This window comes from Crinia signifera, chromosome 4, assembly GCF_055691185.1.
Source record: "Crinia signifera chromosome 4, ASM5569118v1, whole genome shotgun sequence".
NCBI classification, from domain to species: domain Eukaryota; kingdom Metazoa; phylum Chordata; class Amphibia; order Anura; family Myobatrachidae; genus Crinia; species Crinia signifera.
Window position 1 is genome coordinate 250,575,190 of NC_139220.1, and position 12,779 is coordinate 250,587,968.

The 12,779-nt window shown below is 44.3% G+C and overlaps 1 protein-coding gene across 1 annotated transcript in view; it reads right to left on the reverse strand.

The window, feature by feature from the left end:
- Positions 1-3,680, reverse strand: part of RGMA (repulsive guidance molecule BMP co-receptor a) — a 43,111-nt gene extending 39,431 nt beyond the window's left edge. Inside the window, exon 1 of the mRNA XM_083184239.1 lies at positions 3,508-3,680. Coding sequence (XP_083040365.1) covers positions 3,508-3,521 — 14 coding nt within the window. The 5' untranslated portion in view covers positions 3,522-3,680. The remainder of the gene's footprint in view (positions 1-3,507) is intronic.
- Between the last annotated feature and the right edge of the window lie 9,099 nt (positions 3,681-12,779).

Consider the following 12,779-nt stretch of genomic DNA (forward strand, 5'->3'; position numbering starts at 1 on the left):
TCCTGCCCGCTGTAATGTGATTACTGTTTATTGAATTGCAATCTAGGCCTGTTATTGTAATTGTGAAAAACTGCAAATCGCACAATACAGCAGCAGCAGCCAGCCAGCAGCCAGCCAGCAGCCAGCCAGCTGCGTCACAAGTCATCTTTCAGAATTAGCCGCACTAAAGAAGCTTGCAAATAGATTCCATGGTACTCTAGTGTGCAAGGCATGCTGGGTACATGTGGTACCATAATCACTGCAGAACCACAGGTTGCCTATCTGGTCTACACAGTTGGCAAGAGTTCTGGAACAGTATTGCCTCCTCCATAGGCAAACACAAGTGAGGCTCTCTCTTCAGAAATCACCTGAAATGTGCAGGGTAACCCTTATATTATAATGCAGGTAAGACAGTTAAAACAGATATCAGGAAGTAGATAACCTGGAGAGAAATAACAATGAGAGATATAAAGCACTAACCAATCAGCTTCTAACGCTCATTTTACAGGCTGTGTTTGAAAAATGACAGGAGCTGATTGGTTAGTGCTTTATTTCTCTCTACTTTGTCTTTCTTCATACTTTGATAAATATCCCCCTTAAAGATTCTGGATAGTCATACAACCTGTAGTGTTTGTAATCGATACATTTGTTCCCACTAGAATGTTAATCTTGACAAAACACCTGTCATTTACACAGTGGAGACAGCTGAACCAAAATTAATGAGAATACAGCTTTGAAAGCTAGTTAGTCAATAAGATGCATTCTAATGAATAGTATATCTATGTAGAAAATTAAGTGTTGTGTGATTGGTTGGTGTTCTTAGTGAGTGGACAGTCTGCATTCTCATGACACTTCCTGGCTACACACTATTTTGGTGTAGGGTGCAATTGAAAGTCATCAATGCTGCATTTCCATGCACTCTGCCTCTGAAAACATAAATGGCAGGTTATTTTTTTTTTTTTATGATTTAATTATTTCTGATAAATGAAACTTGCTTTTTACAAATGTTAGAGCACTTTGCTAAGACAACACATGCAGTATGCATGTGTGGTATCATGTATCTTGATATTGTCCAGTAGGTGGCACTGTTAGTCCTAAACCTATTTTAAACAAATTCATATAGCTAACTAGAATTTTATAAGGACACACAGTGTGCATAATTTTTATGAAATGTTGGTGTTGGGAAGCTAATACATTTTCAGGCAGTGTAATTAATTAAACATGCAGACTCTAATTAATCAAATTATGCACCTGCTACTGCCTATTTCCTGGGGAAAAAAATAAGATTTAAAAAAAAAAAATCTTTATAATATTATACAACTTATATTTTTAACAGTTAACAGTAACCATGAGAAAACGACCAAACAGGTGTTTTCACCTTTTAAAAAATATATTTCAATAGAATATTTTTTGGGTCATCTTGGTACCCTAACATTTTGGGGATTTACATACAAAATTGAAATAATGCAACTGAAATAAAAATTAATTTTTCTCATGGTAGAAATAATTAAGGTGATAATAAATTAGAAGTGTTGCGACCCAGTATCATAAAGTGAACTGAATTTTGCAAATTTTAGGGAAAAATAAGGTAAAAGTCACTGGCTAATATTCTTCTTTATGTGGTATAGTCTCAGTGATGATTCACATATACACCCTTCACCTCTAGTTTGACAGAATTCAAGATAAAACAGTTTAATATTGATGACCAATTGTTATTTTATTCTGCTGTGTGAGGGTCTCACCCAAAGTAATTTTGTATAATTTATATGAAATCGGATCTCTCCCAGCATGCACTGGGACCAATTTGTCATTAAATAGACCCCTGCTTGCTCTTATGTCCTAATTGGCCACCACCTACATAGGTATGGGACAAAGAGACATGCATTAGGCAGAATGTGAGGTATGAAATGTTGAGTATAAATTAAAATGTGCTTGTTATATGAAATATTGAGAGTGAAAGGGAATACGGTGAGAAAGTGAAAGAAAGAATGAGTGATGGAGAGAGTGAAAGGATATAAGACACCTAGGGATGCAGAGGGAAGGGAAGAAAAGAGATGGATTCAAATTAAAATACAGATGTGATGTATTAGGTTATCACACATTTTATTTTGGTCCAAGCAGGAACGGTATATTATGTCTACTAGTCTGAAAATGAAGGTATAAGATCATCTAAGGCACATTTCTATTTTCAATGTACTATACACTTAATGTGAATTATGATGTGTTTCTGGCACTTACAGAAGGGCACATAAACTATATTGGCATACAAACAGGTCAGTCACTAGTTTCTAAAACAATAAAATGCAATTGCAATAAGATACTGAGTCAAATGAACTGAGTCGTATAAAATAAATAAATAAAAAGATAACAAAGCAACAGACAAAGCACAAGATATATTAGTTGGACAAAGCCACCTGTTTATTGGCACTTCTGTGACTATATGCTATATGTTATACATGAAAGCAAAAATGTAGTCATCATCATTGTCTAAGACATGGTGCATTATATTCCACATGTCTGCACAGCAAGAGGTGCCTGTAGTCACATCCTGCAGTGGGGAGATTGGGAAAGCCACACTCAATACACGGTTTAACATACTGACCACCAAACTACCCTATTAAACTGCCAAGCAACTGCAACACCATGCACAGCAACTGCTGCCTGACCCTATGGCTCACCATAAATGGGGGATAACACTGCGCAGAACATTTCTTAAATTCGGATGAATAAATGTCTTTATGAAATGTAATCTTAGACGCAAATAAATAATATTATTACTAATTTGCAAAGTATATTACGCATCATAACACTGTGTAATGTAATATGTTGCCATTCAAGTAGGGTTTAAAAAAACTAATGACAGATTTAACCAACAATCTGTCATACAGTATATCAATCTACCTATGTATGTGTATGTATATATATATATATATATATATATAAATCAGTGAGTGTGCGTAGATATGTATAGTATCTATCTATCTATCTATCTATCTATATAGATATAGAATGTCTGTAAAATGTATGTATGTATATATATATATATTATATATATATAATGCATATTAAAACACACACGTATATATATATATATATATATATATATATATATATATATATATATAGGAGAAGACTAGAAGACTAAATAATGTGTATTAATATCAGTGATGGATTTATTGGGGTGCAGTATACAGCATGGGTGTATGTTCTAGGAACACATAGTGATAACATTGTACTAGCAGACAACATTGTGCACAAGTAAAGAAGAGCATACAATTAGTATCTATCTATCTATCTATCTATCTATCTATCTATCTATCTATCTATCTATCTATCTATCTATCTATCTATCTATCTATCTATCTATCTATCTAATAGTCCCAGCCCAGTGAGAGATACAGCAGGCAGGTTATATTGCAGCTTTAGCCTGTGCTTATGGAAGGGAAGCAGAAGTTGCGGGGAAGTTGCGTGTCTTTGTCAGGGTAAGGTGTACACTGCCATGAATGGAAATCGCAAAGTCCCACTCACCTTGTCGGCTTCATCAGCCTGCCCGAACCGTGGGGTCACCCTTCCATAGGACAGTCACATACGGGGGGTTATCTTCCTCTCCCCCGCATGCTGCAGCTACGCACAGCCCGGACACAGGCACTGTCTGACCGGCACACACAGCGCAGCTCCTGGCTCTCCCCCAGCTCCTCCTCCTCCTCCTCCTGACAGAGGCTCCTACAGATGCACTGACACATTGCCTGGACGTGCTGCACACTGCTGCAGATGCACAGAGGAGCAGCACCAGGCTGCCCCAGATCTACTCACATCGCATACGTGCTCCATATTTACAGAAACAATTTAATGAAGTTGTACCCCAAAGTTAATACTAATTAGCCCTAGGGCGTCCCATATGGAAAATGCAATTGTATGTAAACTACCCTAGCATGGGCATGAGCGTGGAATCAGGTGGCAAAGCTGGCAGAGAAACAACATTTTGTTGAAGTGCCTTGCTATGGCCGTGTGACCACCCTCTGTTGATTCCCACTGTAATGCCCAGTACACACGGTTTGATTTGGAATTAAAATCGAATGGACATCAAATGGATTTCAGATGCATTTGATGTCGATTCGATTACGATGCACGGCCGTGCACCATCGAAATTGAATAGAAAAATAGGCCATGCAGGCAAGACTATATAGTACAGATCTGTATAGTCCTAATCGAATGCGTTTTGCTTGTCGTTCGATTCTAGCAAATCGCAAGCAAAATCTCACCATGTGAACACCTCTTAACGTGTACTGTATGTCCCAGCATGATGTAACCTTACAAAAATATAGCGTCCGGTGTAAAATGATCAAAATGACATTTACCCACCTCTGAACAAAATCTTGTTGGGTCAAAATACAAGTGTGTTGTATGTAAATGACCAACAGTCAAAGGAATAGCACTGTCCTCTGATTAAACTCTTGAAATACTACAGCATGCTATTCTTGAAAATTGACTAGCTTTAAGTTTTTTGTAATGATTTTTGTCTGTGCCCCATGTGCCACCGATGTCAATGTCATGCCCTAACCTATGTGCAGTCAGGTCAAATAGAATTGCACTTTATGTATTGGACAGCGTTTACTGGTAATACAATGTTAAATCAGATATTTAACTTGATTTAATTATTTTTAAATACCTTGAGAAAAATTAGTCTTTCAGTGGATCTGTCTTTAAAATTTCGGTACTTGTTTCCTACAACGGCAACACCGATGTTGATCGGGTCGGTCACATCGCGTCGATCGCATCGCGTCGATCGCATCGCATGTGACCAAATCGCATGCGATGTGACCGACGCGATGGCCCCGATTTTTACATTGATTGAAATGTGAATAGGGTCCCTGGGATTGGATTCAATGTAAAATTCTCCCCAGACCCCAATTTTAACCCCCTCAACGGCACCCCACGATTGACGCCAACCCGAAGCGTATAACTTCACAGGTATACGCGTCCCCTCGCCACGCTGCGCTCGCCACACTTTATATTCTCAACTCCACGACGACGTGGATAGTAGGGGTATGAAAAGGTCGGAGGACGCGTACCGCCACCCCTCGTAGGCTCGCTATGCTCGCCACGCTTCGGGTTGGCGTCAATCGTGGGGTGACGTTCACAATGGGGGGGGGGGGGGGTGGCATATACAATGAGAAATGGCCCATATTGGCCCATTTCCCATTTTTTCCTGCATTACAATGTTAAAAATATTTTAACATTGAACCCTATGGCAAAATCGGGTCCATCGCGTCGGTCGCGTCGCGTGCCATGTTAATGCACCCGACCGACGCGATGGACCCGATTTTGCCTTTGCCGGCAAAATGGACCTGATTTCAAAGGAAATCGGGTCCATCGGGGGTAATCGTGTACCTTAACTTAAGTTAAGGTACACGATTACCCTACCTCTCTTCACTGGTCTCTATCCACACTCCCTCCCGTCCTCTTCGCTCCATCGCTGACCGCCGACTGACCTCTCACCTAATCACCTCCTCCCACTCCCGTGTCCAAGACTTCTCTCGCGCTGCCCCCCTGCACTGGAACAACCTCCCGCCACCCATCAGGCTATCTGATTCCCTTACCTCCTTCAAGCGCTCCCTCAAAACCCACTTTTTTCGACTAGCCTATCCCTCCTCCTAACCTCTTTTGATCCTCCTATCCTGCCTCCTTTCCCCTCCGTTCCTACTTATCCTATTGTATTTCGTTCGTCCCCCCACCTATTTTTAGTATGTTAACTCTTATGAGTAGGGTCCTCCTTCCTCACGTACTCACCCTACCTCATTTCCTCACCTGTGCTCCTGTCCTGTTCTTCCCTTCCTCTACTTCATCTTCAGTCTCCTCGACAATTTTGACACCTACTTCTGAACTGATGCTGATTTTAGTTCTACCAGCTATACCCCTATTTATACTGTATTTTTCAACACACCCTATACGTTACCTTGTCATTTGTTTTTTTTGTTTGCTATGTACGGCGCTGCGGACACTTTGCGGCGCCTTATAAATAAAGGTACTACTACTACTACTACCCTCGATTGTGGCCGTTCTAGGAAACAAGTACCAAAATTTCTAATTTAAATTAATACTATAAGCATACCTCTTACCTGTCCCTCTCTCCAAGTCCCATATTGTGAGTTTTGTCCTAATCTGGGTGTTTCGGCAGATAGATCCCACTTGGTAACCGATTTTGATCCTCTCCTTCAGCCATTTGCTGGTGACAATTTCTAACAATTTATCCTTCTCAGAGCAAAAATACATTAATGGGTCTTACCAAACCCAACCCGGTGTTAGTAGGGCCCTGACTGGGGGTATTATTAATCACCTACCACCATGAACATTACCCCTCTCACCCCACCAAATGCAAAGCACAGAGGAGCAGGTGTCTGTGGCATTCACAGACCACTACATCACGGCCTGAGTGACTGTGGAGCCAGAGAATTCCTGTCAGAACTGGATGATTGTCTGAACTCAGGGTTGGACCCAAGGGCGGTGTGGAACTGAGGGCCACGTGAAGAAAGCTGGGAGGATTTATTAGGTTTCTCCTCATAGGATGTATGAAATTGAATAGGACGCTGTAGGCTCACTGGAATCAAAACCGGACTGGTAACCAGAGAGTAGGTGCCTGGACTGGGTAACGACAAATAGAGGAAGACAGCACAGGATGATAGAACGCCATGCACTATAGTACCTGAGCTGGGACCTACTGGTTCTGGAAATTAGAATGACAGGAAATGACTGGGTTCAGAGTACAGAGAGACAGGTGAACAACAAACAAGCTGAAGTTGTAGTGACCACTGGAATAAAGCTGGGTACACATATATACAATTGTCGGGCCGTTCTTCCGTTCTGGGTCGGACAGCCGTTCAATTGTATATGTGTGTACACTGTCCCGTACGAGCGATAAACGGCAAAAAACTGTCTTGTCCGTCCAAACTCGGTCGGTCGAAGGTTCTTTGCAGTTTAATTTTCATCCGACAGGACGGCCTCATATCGGAACAAAAGTGCAGTGTGTACGCACGTTCGATCGATATGCTGCCGTCCTTGCGACTATACTGCCAAAGCTGGAACGCCCATGTGGGCGTTCCATAGCTGCATGATCTCTCCTACAGCACATATAGACTGGTTATGCGTCTAAACTTTAAGAAGCCGCTTAGAGATATAGAGAGCAGCGGTTAAATGATCATTAGCCGCAGACACAAATAGAATCAATTGTGGACTCATAATAAAGATAAATATACAAAAATCTGGATATCAGTCTACATAAAAAATTCTAATAAAATCAGCCAAAAATCTGCCAATTCCCTAACAGCCTGAGACGGAGGAAGCGGCAGGGGAAGCTGTAGATTTACAGCATCAGGAAAGGCATTCAGGATCGTCCTGCCCGCTGCACTAACATCCTAAATTATCCCTCAGCATACAGCAGGTCGCCCCGTGCCCCCTCTATATAGCTAAAAATGGCCCTGGGTGGAAATATTACTGTTTTACAAGCACAATTACAATTACCGCTAAACCCATCCACGGCTGATACATAATGCGCCCAGCGCACTACAGTCTTCTCCAGCGGCGCGGAGGGGGGGTTCATCTTGTTTGCAGCCCAGCTTTCAGAGAGATTCATTTCAATGGACCTCAAACAGCAGCAACTTCAATTTCCAAAGGGAACGACACATGCAGCGTTTGGGAACCCCAGTAAAATCCCGACTCCCAAAAGCCCAACCTGCACCAGCCCTGGAACTCTGACTCCTCACACAGTAGCTCTGCAGCTGCACCACGCACCCACCAGCAACACTGTACCCATAGGCATGGAGGGACAGGACAGCCCGGGTCGCGCGACTTCGCCCGCAGCTACAGTATGAATCCCTGGCACATACATGACTAGGGGACACTACCATGCCTCACACAGGGGACCTGCTGCTCCTTGACTCGGTCAGTAAGATCCACTAGATCCAGAGGGGGTTGCAGCACTGGTACCAGTCAGACACATCCAGATCCAGGCACAGAGAGAGCGACTGCAGCAGCGCTGCCGGCTGACTAAAGTTTACACGCATAACCCGTCTACATAGAACTTTAGTCACCCTGCCGGCTGACTTATATATATATGACTATCGGCAGGGTGACTAAAGTTCTATGTAGACGGGTTATGCTCCAAAAACTGTGGAAGCCCGTACAGAGCTAGACACAGATATTAATAGCTGGAAACAACTGTTGTGTAACAAATAATCACTCATATCACACCAGTGAAGGGAATTAATAATTGAATGACACACAAGGATTTGCATATGACTGAGTATGGATGCCAAATTATTCCAGACAAAGGATTAATTACTAAAGAAGGAATTAATGCATTCACATGTACACCTTAAATCAAACTGCCTATATGCAAATAAGAAATAATATATGAAACAAAATAACTTCACACATGGTCTTTTTAAGAGAGAAGCTACCAGAATACAGCCCCAAATTACCTGTTTAAATAAGAAAATATTGCTCTCCGATAAAACTCTGCAAACTCCCGTAAGAAGCTTAACCAATGAAGAACTAACCATAAAACAGTTACATTGTATAACTGGCAAGCAGCCCAGAAAACAGATCAAAGATTCATGATATAAGCAGAACTGAAAAAGATACAAAGTACAAAAATATATTGAAAAAGATACTGTACATAATTTCTTACCAGCGCTGTTGCTAGACTTGATCTAGAGACCAGACTGACAGGCTCATAGTCCCTCTATGCGGATGCCCTGCGCACCATCTACCGTCTCCCCACTCAGTGCAGGCACAGGAGGAAGAGCCCCAGGTCAAGGAAGGAGAGGCGCAGTGTAAGGGGGTCACAGGAGCAGAAGTGGTGCAGTGTATGGGGAGCAGCAGCACCGTGTATATGGAGGAGTGGCGCCATGCACATAATGAGCACCAAACTGCTATAAAGCCGGGTATGCGACTACAGGGTGACTACCGCAAACTGACTATACTCGCATACCCGGCTTTATAGAAATAATGAACTACAATAGTTACAGTTGCGGTAGTCACCCTGTAGTCGCATACCCGGCTTTATAGCAGTTTGGCAGGGTGACTACTGTATCTCTTGCGGCGGATGGCGGTGTCGGCGGTCAGTGTCGGCGGTCCCTCTGGCGCAGGGGAAAAGACCCTATTTTGAGTGGAGATGGGGTACCTGTCAGCGGCCAGCCTGACACGGCGCTGCCACTGCTGTATCTCCCCCGCTGCTGTATCTCTTGCGGCGGATGGCGGTGTCGGCGGTCAGTGTCGGCGGTCCCTCTGGCGCAGGGGAAAAGACCCTATGATTGCCGGCGCTGCTGTATCTCCCCCCGGCGGCCGGTCCTTGCGGCGGATGGACAGTCAGTGTCGGCGGTCCCTCTGGCGCAGGGGAAAGAAATAGTACTATTTTCCCTGCGCCAGAGGGACCGCCGACACTGACTGTCCATCCGCCGCAAGGACCGGCCGCCGGGGGGGAGATACAGCAGCGCCGGCAATCATAGGGTCTTTTCCCCTGCGCCAGAGGAACCGCCGACACTGACCGCCGAGGGACCGCCGACACCGCCATCCTCCGCAAGAGATACAGCAGCGGGGGAGATACAGCAGTGGCAGCGCCGTGTCAGGCTGGCCGCTGACAGGTACCCCATCTCCACTCAGTAGCCGCAGGGACCCCCCTCCTCCCGCAGCACCCGGGGACAGCTTCCCCCCTCTACCCCCACAACACCCGGGGACAGCTTCCCCCCTCTACCCCCTCCAAGCTATATAGATAGATCTATATAGATCTATATATATATATAGATCTATATATATATAGATATATATATATCTATATATATATATATATATCTATATATATATAGATATCTATATATATCTATAGATATCTATATATATATCTATATATATATATATATATATATAGATAGATATATATATATATATAGATATATATATATATCAACAAGGAAAGGCAGGGCTGACCCAGGTCTGCGACTAGTCAGTTTGCGGTAGTCACCCTGCCAAACTGCTATAAAGCCGGGTATGCGACTACAGGGTGACTACCACAAACTGACTATACTCCCATACCCGGCTTTATAGAAGTTTGGCAGGGTGACTACCGCAAACTGACTAGTCGCATACCCGGCTTTATAGAAGTTTGGAGCTCCGTGTGTGTCACATTATGTAATGCATATTGAAATATTAGCAACTGTGCCTTGTATTATCCTTGGCCATTTTAAGGGCTATTGTCTGTCTGCTTGTGCCTCTCAAATTTAACTGCGGGACCAGTCCGGCATTTCTATACTGAAGTTTAGTAGACGCGTACCCCGTCACTTTTGTTTAGGTTCTGTACTCACGCCTCTTTGTTTTGGTATGCCCTTAACCCAGCCCATTATGATAATTTTGTTCATATATATCGTGTCAAAAGCCCAAATCGAGAGAGTGTGTACGGTGGTACAATCTTTTTCTTGCGACTGTTTGGACGGGAGTACATCGGACGTCGCAAGTAAAATTGTACAGGTGTGTACGCGCGTGATCGGCTGTTGTTTGTGGACGGTCCGACGGGAGTACAGTCGGACAAACGGTTGGATTGTATATATGTGTACCCAGCTTAAGTCTAGAGGAGGATTAAATAAGGCATCCCATCTCCTGATTGGTTGCTCAGGTCAGTTGGATATAGAAAGCACACCATTGGATGACTTACAGTTAGATGTCATCCACAATGCTAGCACCCGTATAATGACAGCAGCCAGAAAACATGAGCAGTGCTTCAGTGAGAAACAAGGTCTGGCACTCCAGAATATGGGGGAGATTCTCTAAAAATCTCCGCCCCCTTTCGCCGCCCGTCGCAATTATAATTATCGCATATGTTCTAACATATGCGATAATTATAGCAAAGGACAGCTCTTGCGTTAAGAGCTGTCCTTTGCGGTGAGAGTCGCCGGGTCCCAGCAGGTCCCGGTGGCTCCCCCCTCCCTCCCCCACCCGGCGCTGCTGCTGCTGCGCCGGGCTCTCCTCCTCCCTGCATCCGGAAGAGGATCCGTGCAGGAAGGAGGTCACAGGTCCGGATACAGGTGAGGAGGGAGGGGGCGATGCGGGGCAAAGGTCCGTGCGGGGCGGCGGTGTGTTCGCGTTAGAAGCCCATTGGCTTCTATGGGACATCGCCAGATTTTTCTGGCGATGCCTGTCGCCGCGGTAACCCGGCGGGGGATGCTTAGAGCATCCCGAAATGCGGTAAAACCCCAGATAACGGGGTTTTTACCACATTTTCACCTTAGAGAATCTCCCCCTTTGACAATTCTCTGTTCAAAAGTCAGGGAACAGAGGAGAATGGCACAGTTGCATGGAATGTGACGGTGTCAGCTGAAGCCCAGCAGGCTTTGGTCACATCCCATGTAACCACACCAGTTAAGGCTGCGTGAACACATTGCCTTTTAGCCTGATGCAGTTGAACAGGATCCTGTTTAGCAGGATACAGCTTCTTGTTTCTACACACATCCTGTTTATCAGGATGCAGCAGACTTGTGAATATGCTAGTAAGCCCACTCCAAGCAAAAGCTTCGAAAGCTAGTCTGCTACCTTCTGTGTTTGTGCATGTGTGATAAAGAGATGTAGTTTCACTCTCTGCCAGAAGATAGCAGTGTTTCGGAGACTCACAGACACTATATATATAGATGATCCTCTTGAGTAAGTATCCTGCTAAACAGCTCCTGTGGGCACGGGGCCCACCTGGGCACGGGGCGACAGGAGCCCTAGACCGGCAGCAGTGCCGGTGTGGGGATCCCTTATGTGTGGGTGCCATGGGGCGACCGCCCCTGTCGCACCGTGCTTAATCCGCCACTGAGTTTAGACCATGGAAATCAGGATCTTAGCACTGGCTCACATAACCTTGGTGTATGAGACCTGGAGCACAGGCATGGAATGGGCCAATAAGAGCCTAAGGCCGTGGTTATCAAACTTTTTTAAATCACTGCACCATAGAGTATTGGCACCTATTAGCCAAACATTTCTTAATAACAGATTCAGAAAAAAATATAATATTAATTAAGTTGTGTTTATATGTCATTCTTAGGCTAAGCTATGTGGTGAGAGACAGGATTCACTTCTGCTTGTCCACATATTATTCTACTGACAGCCACTAGCACTGGTTCTGCCTATTACATTGTCTATGAATTATTTTAATTAATCCTGGACCACCAAACTAGGGCACCCCTGCAAGTCCCCTGAGGCACCCCAGGGTGCCATGATGCACAGTTTGGCAACCACTTTATGGAATAAATTTACTAAAGATTGTAAAAGTTAAAAGTGGTAATGTTGCCCATATCACACAATCAGATTCTGTGTATCATTTTCTAGGATGAAATGATAGCTATAATCTGATTAACTTCAAGGGTGGAAGGTTGCCATCGTATATAGGTACAACACTGATTTTCCGGGACCTGTTGGCGTGGAACCCCTTTTAATACGGACATATCGGGTGGCGGGGAAAGTTAAGCCATGTGAGGGTTTACAGTCTATGGGAGGGGTTAGAAGAGCAGTTTGAGGGGGAGGGAGCCGCGCTGCAGGGGGACAGGAACGCAATAGGACTGACTTTGCGTGCGGGGTGGCGCTGTATCCAGGAGATGGACTGCAGTAGGTGGGGTGGATGCGGAGGGAGGGTCACACTGTGGGGGTGGATGGAACTAGGTGCGGCTATACCATGAGTCTGGGGTTACCACTGATAATCTGGCAAAATGGGTAATCTGGCACAGTGCCAAACCCAGGGTGCCGGATTATTGGTGTTGTAACTGTTTAATTCT